At 42.7% G+C, this 13,333-nt stretch overlaps 1 protein-coding gene across 5 annotated transcripts in view; it reads right to left on the reverse strand.

Annotated features, from left to right (window-relative positions):
- Positions 1-13,333, reverse strand: part of pde4a (phosphodiesterase 4A, cAMP-specific) — a 36,417-nt gene that overhangs the window by 9,619 nt on the left and 13,465 nt on the right. For 2 of the 5 annotated variants that reach the window (XM_026324662.1, XM_026324661.1), the window contains exons 1-6: positions 7,239-8,213; positions 5,533-5,718; positions 5,024-5,060; positions 4,778-4,848; positions 3,929-3,978; positions 3,032-3,144 (exon numbers count right to left, since the gene is read on the reverse strand). In XM_026324662.1, the coding sequence (XP_026180447.1) occupies positions 3,032-3,144; positions 3,929-3,978; positions 4,778-4,848; positions 5,024-5,060; positions 5,533-5,718; positions 7,239-7,432 (651 nt within the window). In that variant the 5' untranslated portion in view covers positions 7,433-8,213. Of the gene's footprint in view, positions 1-3,031; positions 3,145-3,928; positions 3,979-4,777; positions 4,849-5,023; positions 5,061-5,532; positions 5,719-7,238; positions 8,214-13,333 lie in introns of those variants that run through there. The other 3 variants (XM_026324660.1, XM_026324659.1, XM_026324664.1) reach the window with 2 other exon arrangements.

Genomic DNA, 13,333 nt, shown 5'->3' on the forward strand with positions numbered 1-13,333 from the left:
TGGATTCATGTATAATTTATGTATAGGAACACATTCAGCGGTATTCTACCACACAGTTTCTCACAAGGCCACTGTCAGACACACAAACTCCATATAATGAAGTGTTTCACATGTAGCACCATCTAAGATTACCCCTTCTAAACACATAATATTCACCGCCTGGCACAACCACTGTTTTGTTAACACCAACACATAAGAACATGGAGGGAACAAACAGATGAGTTGTTAATGCATGCACAGATGTAGCAGTGACACTTGAGGAGTCCACAGCTTTTATCCAAGATGGCCACTGTCAGGCTTTGTTTGCCCTCTGCAAACTCCTGTAGCCCTACCTGGTCCCACCAGCCGATCAGCCAGGGCCTGGAGCAGGTTTCACAAAACAGGTCCACTAAGGGCGTCCTGCGTTCCGCCGCCGTCCCTCCCCCCTCCAGAACCCCTCCAGCAGCTGCACCAAGGTCCAGCTCTGCCCCTGCCCTCCCCTGCAGCGGGCTGTAGCTGGAGGAGCGGGGCAGCCTGTAACCCCCTGGTACAGGTGAGGGGCAAGGTGATGGCGCTGGGTCAATAGCCTCCACCACACCCATGTTGAGGGGGACAGTTGGTTTGGGCCGATGACACAGGCAGGAGGTATGATAGTGGAGCGGGGTGGAGGCAGTGCAGGTTCCCCAGTGGCATGAGGGTGTCGTCAGGGTGTGTGGGGAGAGGCCACAGCCAGTCAAGCCGGGACACTCCAGAGTGACGGCTGCCCCAAGAGGGGGCAAAGGAACAGGGTAAGGGGGTGAGGGTAGGGGCAACAGGTGCAGACTGTCCTTGCCTACATGCAGCACCCCAAAGCAGGCCACTCAGTCAATCCAGAATCAGGCTCCAGCCTCAGTGTGTTCCAAAGGTGAGGGCCCCCCTGATGGGTAGACCAGGAGCCCCTGGATCCAGCTGCTGTGAAGACTACATCTTATCCCATTTGCTGAGTAGACTGACCCAAATCTACAGTCTGCAAGATTAGAGGTGGATGGGATCCTAAAGAGGGAAGATGGAGGGAAACGGAGCGAGCGAGGCACTCTCTGAAGGGCACTGTAAGGAGCCGAAGGAGGAGACGAGTGGGAATGTGAGAGAGATGTAAATACAAAAAAAAAAAAAAAAATGGTGTGATAGCTGAGCTGCTTGACAATTAGCAAATACAAATTCAGATGATGGAAGTGAGAGAAATGGAGAAATGGTGAGAGCAGGATAGAAAGAAGACTGTGGTATCGAATGATGGAGGCTTGGATGATAGCAGGAACATCGGGGAAGCAAAAGGGGGTAAACAGATGATGATAACAGGAGAAAAACAAGGATAGAGAGGGTGAGAGGGAGAGAGGGAGAGTGGGAGAGAGAGAGAGAGAGAGAGAAAGAGATAAAGAGGGATGCAGGCAGGCCTGTGGCAGACGGTCAGGCTGAAGAATCACACCAGTGCTGTGGTCTGGAAAAACACGCTCCCTCTCCCTGCATCGGCTGCCCCTCCCCCACAGTACGGATCCAGAGGCCCGGCCCAGTCCTACCAGTGCATCAACTCGTCCGTGCCATCTCACACAGATCCCAGCAACACATAGTCAGCCAGGCTGCCAGTAGTTTAGTCCCTTGCTCGAAGTCAATCCATGCCACAGCTGGCCAAAATACCAGAAGTCTAATCCTGTCGCTTTAGGATGTTGTTTCTCCTCCAATGTTCTGCCTCTTGCGCCATTTCCCTGGATGCTGTAGACAGCTCTCGCAAGCTAATCAGGCAGTGTGGCTGCAGGCGCGTGCATGTGTGTGTCTGTGCTTGCTTCTGCTCTCAGCCTGAGTGCGCATGTGCAGAAAGACAGCATGCACGTCTGTCTAAAATATGTGTGTGAGCGAAGGTGTCATTAAGAGTGAGAGACTGAGTGGGAATATTCATGTGTGTACCTCTATGTTGGCACAGTGCTGAGGATTTCTGTAGCTTAGGCAACAACATATTCACTCAGATGCCGTTTAACCCAGGAGACTGTGCACATACATAAATGTGTGCTCATACACACACATATATTTAGTCTTTGTTGTCTCCTGTTATCTCTCTCTCAGTCTATTCATCATAGGCTGATTATAAACACAAAGAACCCCAACACTAATTAATAGTGCATTGCAACATGGGAAGAATTTCTAGAATAGAATAAACAAGGTACGCGGTGCTATCTCTTTAAGACTTACCACTATTAAAGGAGCATTGCCTATTTTTCATTGGTTGTTGCCCAAACCACATGGCTTATGGTCAGAGTAGCAAGCCAATGACTAAAAGGGAAGGGCAGACCCTGCTGCTGTTCTATAGCAACCAAGGTTACAGCAGAGACATCAGCATCAGGACCCGTTCCTCCTCCCTCTCATGTCACAACCATCACACTCCCTCGTGTCTTTCTCCATCTCCGTCCCCTCTCTCTGTCCCGATGCCTCCACAAATACAAATGCATGGTGTTTTAACGAAAGCCATAAAAATAAACACAGTGTGGTTGACCAAATCCATGGTACACCCCACACTGATTATTATGCAATACAGTAACACCGCAACCTTGCGGTATTATATTTCCAGGCTTTATGCCACAAATCTTTACAAACAGAGTCTTTTTTCCAACAGTATTATGAGAAAAAGTGTGAAGGTTTAATGTGAGGGTTATTAGAAGAGATTGACCATGCCAGATGAAGGCTTTTACAGGCTTTAAAGTACTTTAATGGGTACACTGTATATAGCCCACTGTTCCTGCAGGGTTTTTTTTTTTTTTTAAATTCACTTCAATAGTTATCATGGTGGAACTGTTTGTATTTACAAAGAGTGGACACCTAAACAGGAATTTGGCAATAGGTCACTGCTCCAAATACCAGGTGAAACAGCTGCAACTCAATAATAATTGGTTCTCATCTTCTTTGAGCCATGAAGTACACAGTTTATGTTTTGTCCATCAGGAAACTGCTCCATATTGCGTCAGTGTTGACATAGAAGAGCACTAAAAGTACAAGTGAGCATGTTTGTGTGTGGACAGGTGTGCACCTTGTTGGAGGCCATCTCGCTGACTGAACGATGGGTCTGAATGGTTTCCAGCTGGTCCAGACACCAGTCCAGCTCTTCCAGAGTCTCCCGAGCCATCTGCTGGTATGTCTCCTCTGGGAAGGAGACATACAAAGACAATAAGTGCACACATTATATTATTTGTAAATTTAAAATTTTGTGCACAAATAATATCATAGTCAATGCTCTAAAATTGTTTGACAGCTCTTTTAATAGACATACCAAAACAATGAATCAAATGTTAATTATGTTTTCTGAAGCAGACATGTTTAGCACAACAAAACATTAAAAGTTTTATACTCCTCTTCTAGACCAGATATGTGTGTGTTTTGTGGACTGGTTGTATAAATACTTAAGTCTAGAAGTCTTGAAATTATCTGAGTAATAAAAAAAAACATGTAATATATGCAAATTAATGAAAATTAATATGTGCCATTAGTTGAGTCAGAAACAAATTCTTCTGATTCCAAGTGTTTGGTTGAAACTAAACAAAAATGTTCATGTCAGGCTCTATAAAAACTCTGCAGCGTACATTAAAACAGTTGGTGATCCTTTAGAGATGCTCTAAATAACAAAAGCCGATTAAAGTATTTTCTCTGTGCAGAGTAATGAAACTGAATATATTATTTTATTTCATCCATATATCGTTTATAGTTTAAGCATTATAATTACTTAAAATCTATCCGGTCTCATAAATGATATATAATACAGTTAATTAACAATTCTTTAATGATAGTCACGTGATGCTCTGTGATGTTTTGCAGTCATTTTCATTACTGATGATACATGTCCGCAGCGTGGGAGCTGTTCTGTGTCCTTAAAGATGTATGAAGGGACTGTGGGGCTCTTTGGACTAAGAGTTTTTAATTAGTTACATACCAGAAAGTGTAGCTTGGGGAACAGTGGGTTGGCTTGTCACTGGCGACCTCCTGTGGACAAATACATCACTGCATCAGAGGAAGTGCAACGCACTGCTGCCCCCTGCTGGGGATCAACAGACTCTCAACATTATTGTTGGAAGCAACAAAAGGCTTGGCTCACTGAGGGGAAAGAAATATATTTATGTATAGTAATCATTTCTATGGCTTTAAAAAAGTGACAAATGGAGGACAGTATTACATTACAGTGTCTCTGAATATCGGATAACTTTGCAATGTGTAAATTTTTTAAGGCCCATTAAAATTGCAGTTTCACTTCAAATATTCAATTATGCATGAATAGTCACAGAGGAAGCATGAGCCCTGGTCATCTCTCAAATAGCCTTCATGGTTTTATAATTGTTTAGTGAGGGAGGCATTTTCAGGGCACAACACTGCATAATTATAGATGCTGATAATTCTGTGGTGCATTGCTTTATATATCATATTGACGTGGAACTAAAAGCCTGCCAACTCATGCTCCTTCTGTCTGTTGCACTATACAGGAGAATAACTTTAGTGTTATTGACCGTCTCCATCGTGTGAGTACAGAGTCAGGGACATACATCTGAGCCCGGGTGCTCTCTGTATTCAGTCCTCAGGCAGCAAGTTGGAGAGATGCCATATAATAAAGATCATATTTTCCTTGAGCATAGTCTGAGAATCATAAACTGATTAATCATAATGGCAAAAGTGTCCCCCCCATGGGTGCAAGTAGATGAAGAAATTAGCAAACACACTATGCAAACCAAGCAGGCAGTCGTGACGAGTGTAAGTGGGGGGAAGGGGTGTTTGACAGCATGATACTGACTTGTTAGTGGGTGTTGTGACATTGGCGAGGATGGTGAAGTTGCTTCTTACAGTTCGTAGGCTGGCCAACACCTGGGGAATGGATGGACAGCGTGGGAGGGAAAGAAGGAGGAGGGAGGAAGGAAGAGAGAGGGAGACAAGGATGGGGGTGGGGGGTGTTGGACAGGTTCACTGCACTAATTAGCCACCTTTCCAGTCATTTACAGCATTTGAACACATCAAATAAGGTGCAGAAGGAAAAACATACCTGAGCAAAAGGGGTGACGATCATGTCTTCGGCATGCCTGCACAAAACAAAAAGTGCAGAATGAGATGAATGTGACACGTCCGGGCAGCTGAGGCACACAGCATCTGTGTTTATATGAGAGGCTGCATCTGTGAGCTGAATGTTTACAAAGATCCATGTGTATCTAAACAGAAATAATCCTGAAACACACTAATGGAAGATTTTGGGTAGCTTAAACTTACTGAAAGACAAGCCAGGAAACAGAGCACAACAGTTAAAGTTAAGAGGATTCATCATGATTTCATTAGCATAATGCTTGCGTAATTACAATCATAACCATTGCTGTGTTGATTGGGATAATATGCAGTCATTGTGGTGTGTGTGTGTGTGTGTGTGTGTGTGTGTGTGTGTGTGTGTGTGCGTGCGTGCGTGTGTGTGTGTGTGTGTGTGCGTGTGTGTGTATCTGCCTGTGGACAATGTTCGGTTCTGTCTGCTGTGTGACAGATCCAAGATGATGGTTTCATGCTTACCCCTCACTGTTGATGGAGGAGTTGCGTGACATGGTTTTAGGGGATGTGTCGTAGTCTGAGTCTGAGCGGTACAGGAAGGACTCTCTGCGCTGACTCTGGGGGAAAGAAGGGTGGAGCACCAGCCCAGGACTCGCCTGCGAATCCATTGGGCTGCGGCCGGGCGAGGGACCATTCTCCGAATCAAAGCTGGAGGGTTAGGGAGGACAGGAAGAATGTTAGGTTGACATCTGTTACATTTCTTTCAGGTGTTCATTTTGCTGCCACTTCTCTTACCTGATAGTGACTCAAAAATGTGGCAAGATAACCCTAAACAAGCACAGGCCATGCACTTCATACTTGTGTGTTTCATAGGGAGAGAAATGTGACAGACAGCTACAGCAGGAGCCCATACAGCTGTGATTCTGCAGTGCCTTTGGATTGGCAGACTGCCACTGGGCTGCCCTGAGAATTACACTTCACTGACAAGTAATATTTTAAGAGTGAGTCGTGTTTAAGTGAGCAAAATGAGCCACATCAACCCTAGCTTCTCTCTGGGCCAAAACACAAGTGATGAAATTTTTGATTTAGACTGAGATCTCCTTTAAACCCAAAGGCCAAAACAAAATGTTAAAACACTCATACATAATAAGACAGATGGTTATTGACTTGAAATTCAGGCATTTACGATCTGCCACATTCAAAGCATAGCCAAAAGGGAGCAAAGCATGTCTTCAATTACATGCTTCACTTTTTTACCACACCTACAGTCACGAAGCCTTTATTCTTCAGCAATCCTTGACAAAACTATCCTAGACCATTTTTTTTTAGATGAAAGAACAATTCAGTCTTGCTACTAAGAAATTAAGTCAGTATTGATTGAGGGGGATTTTAGAGTTTGGCAATATATAACAACAAAATAATAGAGAATTTTGCAGCAACAGTACAGACAGATAACAAATTATTTGACAGTATTTGTAAACAGTGTACTGCTTGAATCCATATTGGCTTTGTTATTCACCAGAACAGATACACGACTTCCATATATAATAATATTAATATATAATTGTCATTTTCAGGCTGCAGTCAAATGGGATGACAAGGACAGACAGGGAAGCAGATTGCAGTGTAGCTGCAGCATCTATTTTTAATGTAAGATAACTTTTATCTCCACAACACCTCCCCACTCCTCCAGAACTTCTCAGACTTCTGTTGTCAACACCGTTGTGAATGGCTTTCAGTCTAACTTCTAAGATTAAGCATGGAGTATGATATTTTTAGAATTTGCTTCTTAAATTGGCCAATTAGGAGCCACCCATCTTCCCAGAAGGCTTTGTGAATATGGCTACAGCTCAAATTATCATTACACAAGTTTCCCCAGTAATGAAGAACACATCAGAAATGTCTGCCAGGGGGACCCTCTGCACGCTGCACACACTAATCCCTTACTTTCCTGCAAACTTTGAGAGTAATTAGGAGATTTCAGGATTCTAAGTTCAGCACTTACTAAAATCTAAACCATCTGACTGGGGTTATTACATTGTGTACATGGAATAATTTCCTCTGAAATCTTCTTTAGTGAATAATTTTATGGTCACATTGTACAGATACTCACACCTCACCTAACTGAGGCGGGACAATTATAGCAGCTTCTTTTTTTAATATAACAAAGGCATGTTAGTGAGGACTGGGGCAAATTAAAGATCACTGACTTGAATGCTGAACTGTACCTGTAAACACAATGAGATGAGCGTCTGCGCTCCTGAATGCTGCGGTTCAGTTTCATACGCCGGAACAGAGCAGAGCCCCAGTGCCCATGAGAATGATCGACTGGTGACACGGGTGAGATGAGAGAGGCCGCAGGAGGTGGACCCTCAGGACTCTCCAACAACCTCAGTTGTCGTGTCAGCTTCCTCTGACTCATCGCTGCCAGTCTGTGGCCCTGCTGGAGCCGATCAGTTTAAGAAAACTCCCCACTCCACTTAAAACTGCCTGTTTCACTATGTATTACTGTCTCCCTCCTCCAACTCCTACTATTTAGTATGTCGACTCACGTCTCAGGCAGAATGAACAGCAGCACCTCCTGTACATGGTGCAAAGTGTCCTCAATCCAAAGCAAGATCTATTAACAAGGCCCAGTTCTCTCTTTAGTCCTGCTGTCCCAAGTCTCATGCCAGAGGAGTCAAAGTGAATCAACATGCATATCCTGCACTATGATCCTCAGGCCATGGAAGCTTAACCTCAAGTTCCCTGCTTCTCACATTCTCAGTTTCTTCCTTGATTTTATGCAGGTCTCCTTTATCCTTGCCCGTGCAGGTGTGTTTGAGGTATGTCTGTTCTACTGTACTGAAAACAGCTCTTCTGATATTTCACGTACTCAGCCTTGTTTGAGTCCCAGTGCTGCTGCAGGGACCAGCCAGGCCAAAAGACACCTCTGTTCCCATCTGGTCTCCAATTTGCTGTGGCTGTAGTCTCACATTTACAACCCTAAAGACACCGGGGTTGCCAATGTAATGATCTCTGTTAATTTCCTAATTAGCCATTCTTTGCCCTTCACATCGTATCTGTTACTTTTTCTCTCATCAACCGCACCTCCCTGATGCAAACACGTGCTCTCTCACTATCCTTATCTCAGTGCTCACAGTTCCTCTGCAGCAACAGGAAAGCTGATCAGTAAGAGTAACAGACCACAGGCACTAGAGCAGAGCAACACACACAGCCTGTGTAATGAGGATTTGAAGAGATGATAGAAAACAACCCATAAAGAGGTGGAGAAAAGAGAGAAAAATGTCAGGGGAAGGGAGTTTGTTGCATACCCCTGTGTAAATATTTACATGTTCAACTAAAAGCGTGCAAGATTTGCACCCAAAATGTTTTGTGTTTTTGACATCAATAGCCTGGCTCACCAACAGCCTTTCCTTGGCCTGTAGATACGAACAGATACACTTAACATTCTCTATGAGCAGCAATTAGACCATGAAATAACATCCAGACAAGGTGCATCAAGTCAACCACAGCTAATTTAGTGATGACATTGGGGATAGCAATCTTAGATAACCTCAAGCATGATGTTTTTACACTTACATGGCTGCTTTTAAAGACACTGCAACTTGAAATGCAGACATTATTTTGTGCAATGTAAATAAAAATGATACTGGAGCTACTGAACCTCTGCAGGTGTCAGGTTTACTGTTTCTGGGGTGTTAGTAATGACTTTCATAACAGGAGGTATTGATTAATAGCTTTGTAACTAAAATGGTATTTGGAAACAACACTGTGGCAAATGTGGCTGTTCCCCTTAAAGGGGAAATGAGTGCTGAGCAAGTTATCAAAGTATTACATAAGAACTTCTCAGTAATAATCGTGAAACTTACTGTATTACACTGTAACTCTGGCTAATCCGATAAGATTTCTAGTGCAACAGTTCCACAAACTCAGAAATACAATTGTGTAACTATGAATAAACTGCATTTCCCTTATTTATAAAATTAAAAAGTTTGCATTGTTAAAAAACGACCTAAACAAGCAGCACCATAAACTACGAGTGTCTTCGATGTGTATTTATTGTTATTTTAAAATGATAGTTGAGGGTGATAACAGATAACAGTGTTTCAGATCGATGTGTCTCTGAAGTTCGAACCTTATTTTCTTAAGTCTAAATCAGAATTTCTGCTCGACCCTGAACACATTTAGTTTTTGTAATGGGATTTTCTCAGTGTTCGGGATACAAACTGAACATTTTAGATATCTGTTTGACAACCTGCATTTGCATGTTTATTTGTAACTGCCATAGAGGAAAAATATTTAAACGTGTGTAACAATTTAATTTGCACGTAGCAACTAAGAGCACAAATTAGATGAATTGTGAATAGTATCTGCTTTTCCTTCAGTCTTTTATTTCTGCAACAGCAGCCAGCATAAAAAAGAGCACAAGAAAAACCTGCTGCATGAATTCAATGTTCCTCCTTTCAGCAAGGAGCTTAAAGCCTGAGCACAGTGAAGAACACAGAAAAGATAAGATGTCAAGCTTTTTGCTACTCTCCTCTTGCCTTATATATTCAGTAGTTTACCCTGTCTTCGGAGCCTCGCTTTTTTCCCTTTTCTTCCTGTTAGAGAGGTACTGTCATTTGTTTATTACCCGCTGGGGACAGATGGTAAATTTCATCTTGGAAAGTCACTTATGAAAAAGGTATCACATCCAGTCTGTTTGAACGGTGCTGTTTGAAGACAGACTTTGGGAAAATGTCAAGAATTCTAATTCACAAGAGGGTTACTATTGTGATCTCTGGAGAGCCGATGGAGAGACAATTATTCTATCTTATATTAAATACTGGGTCCCAGCTCAATAATAACCAGTGAAACCTCTCAAAGTGACTCACGCACACACGTGGATCCATAGACACACATGCACACATGGACATGCACACTGGCACAAACACACCCCCATGTTGTACTTCAGCACATTCACAGATGAGATGAGAATTACTGCTGAAGCCCTTTTGTTGTCACTGCAACACACTACAAAAAGGTGAACCCCCACCCCACTCACACATACACACACACACTGTACGTGGAGTGATTATAAACTGGTCTGTGGGCAGCTCTCATGGTTTCATTATGCAAAAGCAGAGTCCCTGGTGTGTGTTGCTTCGGACAATGATGATCAGAGGTTTCAGAGGGAGAGGGATTTTGTGCTAGCTGAGTGACTCCTCATGGTAGATAACAAACCATCTCTGTCAGGATGGGGTGCAGTTAACAACACCGCTCTGTATCCTTTTACATGAGTAAAAAAAAGTGTTCACTGATTGAATAAAACATATTAAATGCATGTGCAGTGGCTGTGTAACATCAAATTAAATGGCATTTCGGTGGAGACACCTTATACACAGCTATTTAATTTAGTACTAGTCTGGCTATTAAATTATCACTATGCATCTTCCTACAGAGAATCCTTGTGTGCAGAATAAGAAAATTAGACTTTTCTGTAACAGCTCTAATTTTCTCTCTTCTCTGTAGACATTTGTGCAACAAAAGACGGAGCTTGATTTCGTGTCATTAATACGACATGCTTCAAAAAGGCTTTGGAACCCCTGAGTCAATGCAGGGATCAGTTTAATTAGACCTTTAAGTCTGTAGGAGCAGGAGATTTACATATACCCCCTCCACTGACCCTCTCTTGTGATCGATTGTACATTAACAATAATCACGAGGAAGCCCTTCGCTGGTGCAACCTGCTGCGCATCAGTGATTTCCCAGCAGTCTGGTTGGTGTCAGCACTCCTTTCCCTTCGTCACACTGTTCACTGCCATTAATCAGGGCTCTCTGAGGGGATGATTCATTTAAGCTACTTAAAAAAAAAAAAAACATATATATATATATATATATATATATATATATATATACACACTCACAGTACTTCCCCCTACCAACACTTCCTCTTCTCATTCTCTTCATTTCACTAAGTTAATGATTAACCTGAGTTCATCACCCTTTCTCCCCACGACACACACGTACATACTGCGTACTGTCAGCCTCTGTAGAGAATGACAGTTATTTCCTGCCCACGCTTCCTCCTCTGCCAAGCAAGCACAGATGCTTATTTCCACGTGCAATTGCCCCCCCCCCCCGACTCACACACACACACAAAAAAAACACCACCAGCTTCCACTACCCCCCCCTCCCCCAACCACCCATGAGCTATGCCTCACCCAGGCATTTAGCACCTGGCTGATTGCTACCAGTGTGGGGGTGTCAGTAAGGGGAGTTGAGCGGAAGAGGAATGGGGAATTGCAGATTGGGAAAGGGTGCTGCTTTATAGGCTGACCATATAATCACAGCTGTACTCTATTGCTCCAAATCTATCAAGCACATTAGAGGTTTTTATTATTTTTACTTTTATTTTATTGCCATCTCTGCTTGCCTCAGCTTGCCCTTTGTGCTTCTCAGACACTCAAAGGAGAGGAAGAAAGACAGAGCTGCTTCAATTTTAATGGCGACATTTACAGTAGGATGCACAAGAAGCAGAAGCTCTGGAGGGAAAGTGCCGGCACCATGACATATGGTCAAAGAGAGGACGTCCGGCCAGTGGAGCTTCACAGATGAGAATAAAGCAATGATATAGATGGAGGAGGGGAAAACACATGAGACTGTCAAGTACAGTTGGATAAGGCTGCGGGAAGTCTGCCAATATAACAGTGACAGTTTTGTCACACTGTACAATTATATAATTTCATTTTTTCAGTATTTATATGTGTATTTTATTACAATTTAGTCAAATGTAATAGATAGATTGCAATTAGATAAATATTCTAGTTACTGTCAATCATTTCAGGACTTATTATATAATTAATTTTTATTCCCAGCATACATTGTATTCGACTCAAAGCCCTAGAAACCCAGTCTTTATCCAGTACAGTTGCATGATGGAGGCTCGTTGTAATTCTTTTCATGCATGGATCTCAGATGAGTCAGATATTTTCTTGGATAAAAATAAAAAACAATGTTAACCCAGATGAAAATTCAAATCCACTTCATCCCCTACCCCTGCAGTCTCAGTTTATAAGTCACCAGAGCTGTAGAGAGATCCACATTTCACTACTGGACTCAATATAGCTGTGAACATAATATTCAAGTCTATCACGATGCAACTTTCCAGGTTTCTCATGAAAAGCAAATCTGACTTGAAACTCAAAATGACTGAATACTTATTTGCTGTTTTTATTAACTTAGATTTGTCTTTAGATTATTACTCATACATTAAAAAAACTAATGACTAAACAGAACAAACATGAAGTCAGGGAATTCACGTTTTTAGGTTGCAATAATTTCATATTTTACATCACAAAAGCTCGAACATCCCTCAACCCTGCCCCTGTTTGCCCAACCCACTATCTGCTTCAAGCATAGGTTCTCCCACCCACCCAGCTCTCAGACGCACTATGGTCAGATCACAGAGCGGGGATTACAGGATTACGCTGGCCACAGGATCACCGACCCAACTCGGAGAGGCTGAACACAGAGAGCCAGCCCCAGCCTTTTAGGAAGAAACCCGAGGGATTGGCTGTAATCACACACCTGGCAAATGCCACTGGAAAGGGATTTATTTTATGAGTTACACTACTCACAATAATCAGCCTTTATCCTGCACAGCAACAGGCGACTCCACCGACAGCCCTTTTAATCTATTAATGCACTACACAAAACAAATTCCACCTGGATTGAATGCTTCATATTAGATGCACAAAGCTCTTAGGCCAGTGTTTTCTTTCACTCGAGGAATATTGGCTTTGCTGCTCTGTGGATTATCTTGCACTCTGTATTTTTCGAAACCCACCAGAGACGTCCGTCACTTTTTATCACCATCAGCAGATACCTGAACTCCTAAAAACTAGCAAGGAGTCTCTACTCAAGTGAGGATCAACTCGTATCTGTCACACGCATTTGGTCTTTACAGTTGATTTGACTTTCAGCTCTGTTTAGATACAACTTTGCGACATAGCCTGTACATCACACAGCAAATGTGTGTTAGATTGTAAGATTGTTAGACTGGACCCAGAAACTGATATGACCTCCACATATCTTTGTGCTGTACTACAGCACGTTGGATTTAGCTGGAAATTTTTGAGGTTAAAATAAATCATCATCATATTTAATATTGGATTAAAAACCTATGCAGGCACAACATTCACATACTTGGCATCTTCCCCAATGATGCTCTGCCAGGCCTGTACTGTGGCCATCTTCACTTCTTGCTTGTTTTGTGGCCTTTTTGCATTCAGTCTGGTCTTATGAAAGTGAAACACATGCTCAGTTGGACTCAGGTCAG

This window comes from Mastacembelus armatus, chromosome 8 (assembly GCF_900324485.2).
Source record: "Mastacembelus armatus chromosome 8, fMasArm1.2, whole genome shotgun sequence".
NCBI lineage: Eukaryota > Metazoa > Chordata > Actinopteri > Synbranchiformes > Mastacembelidae > Mastacembelus > Mastacembelus armatus.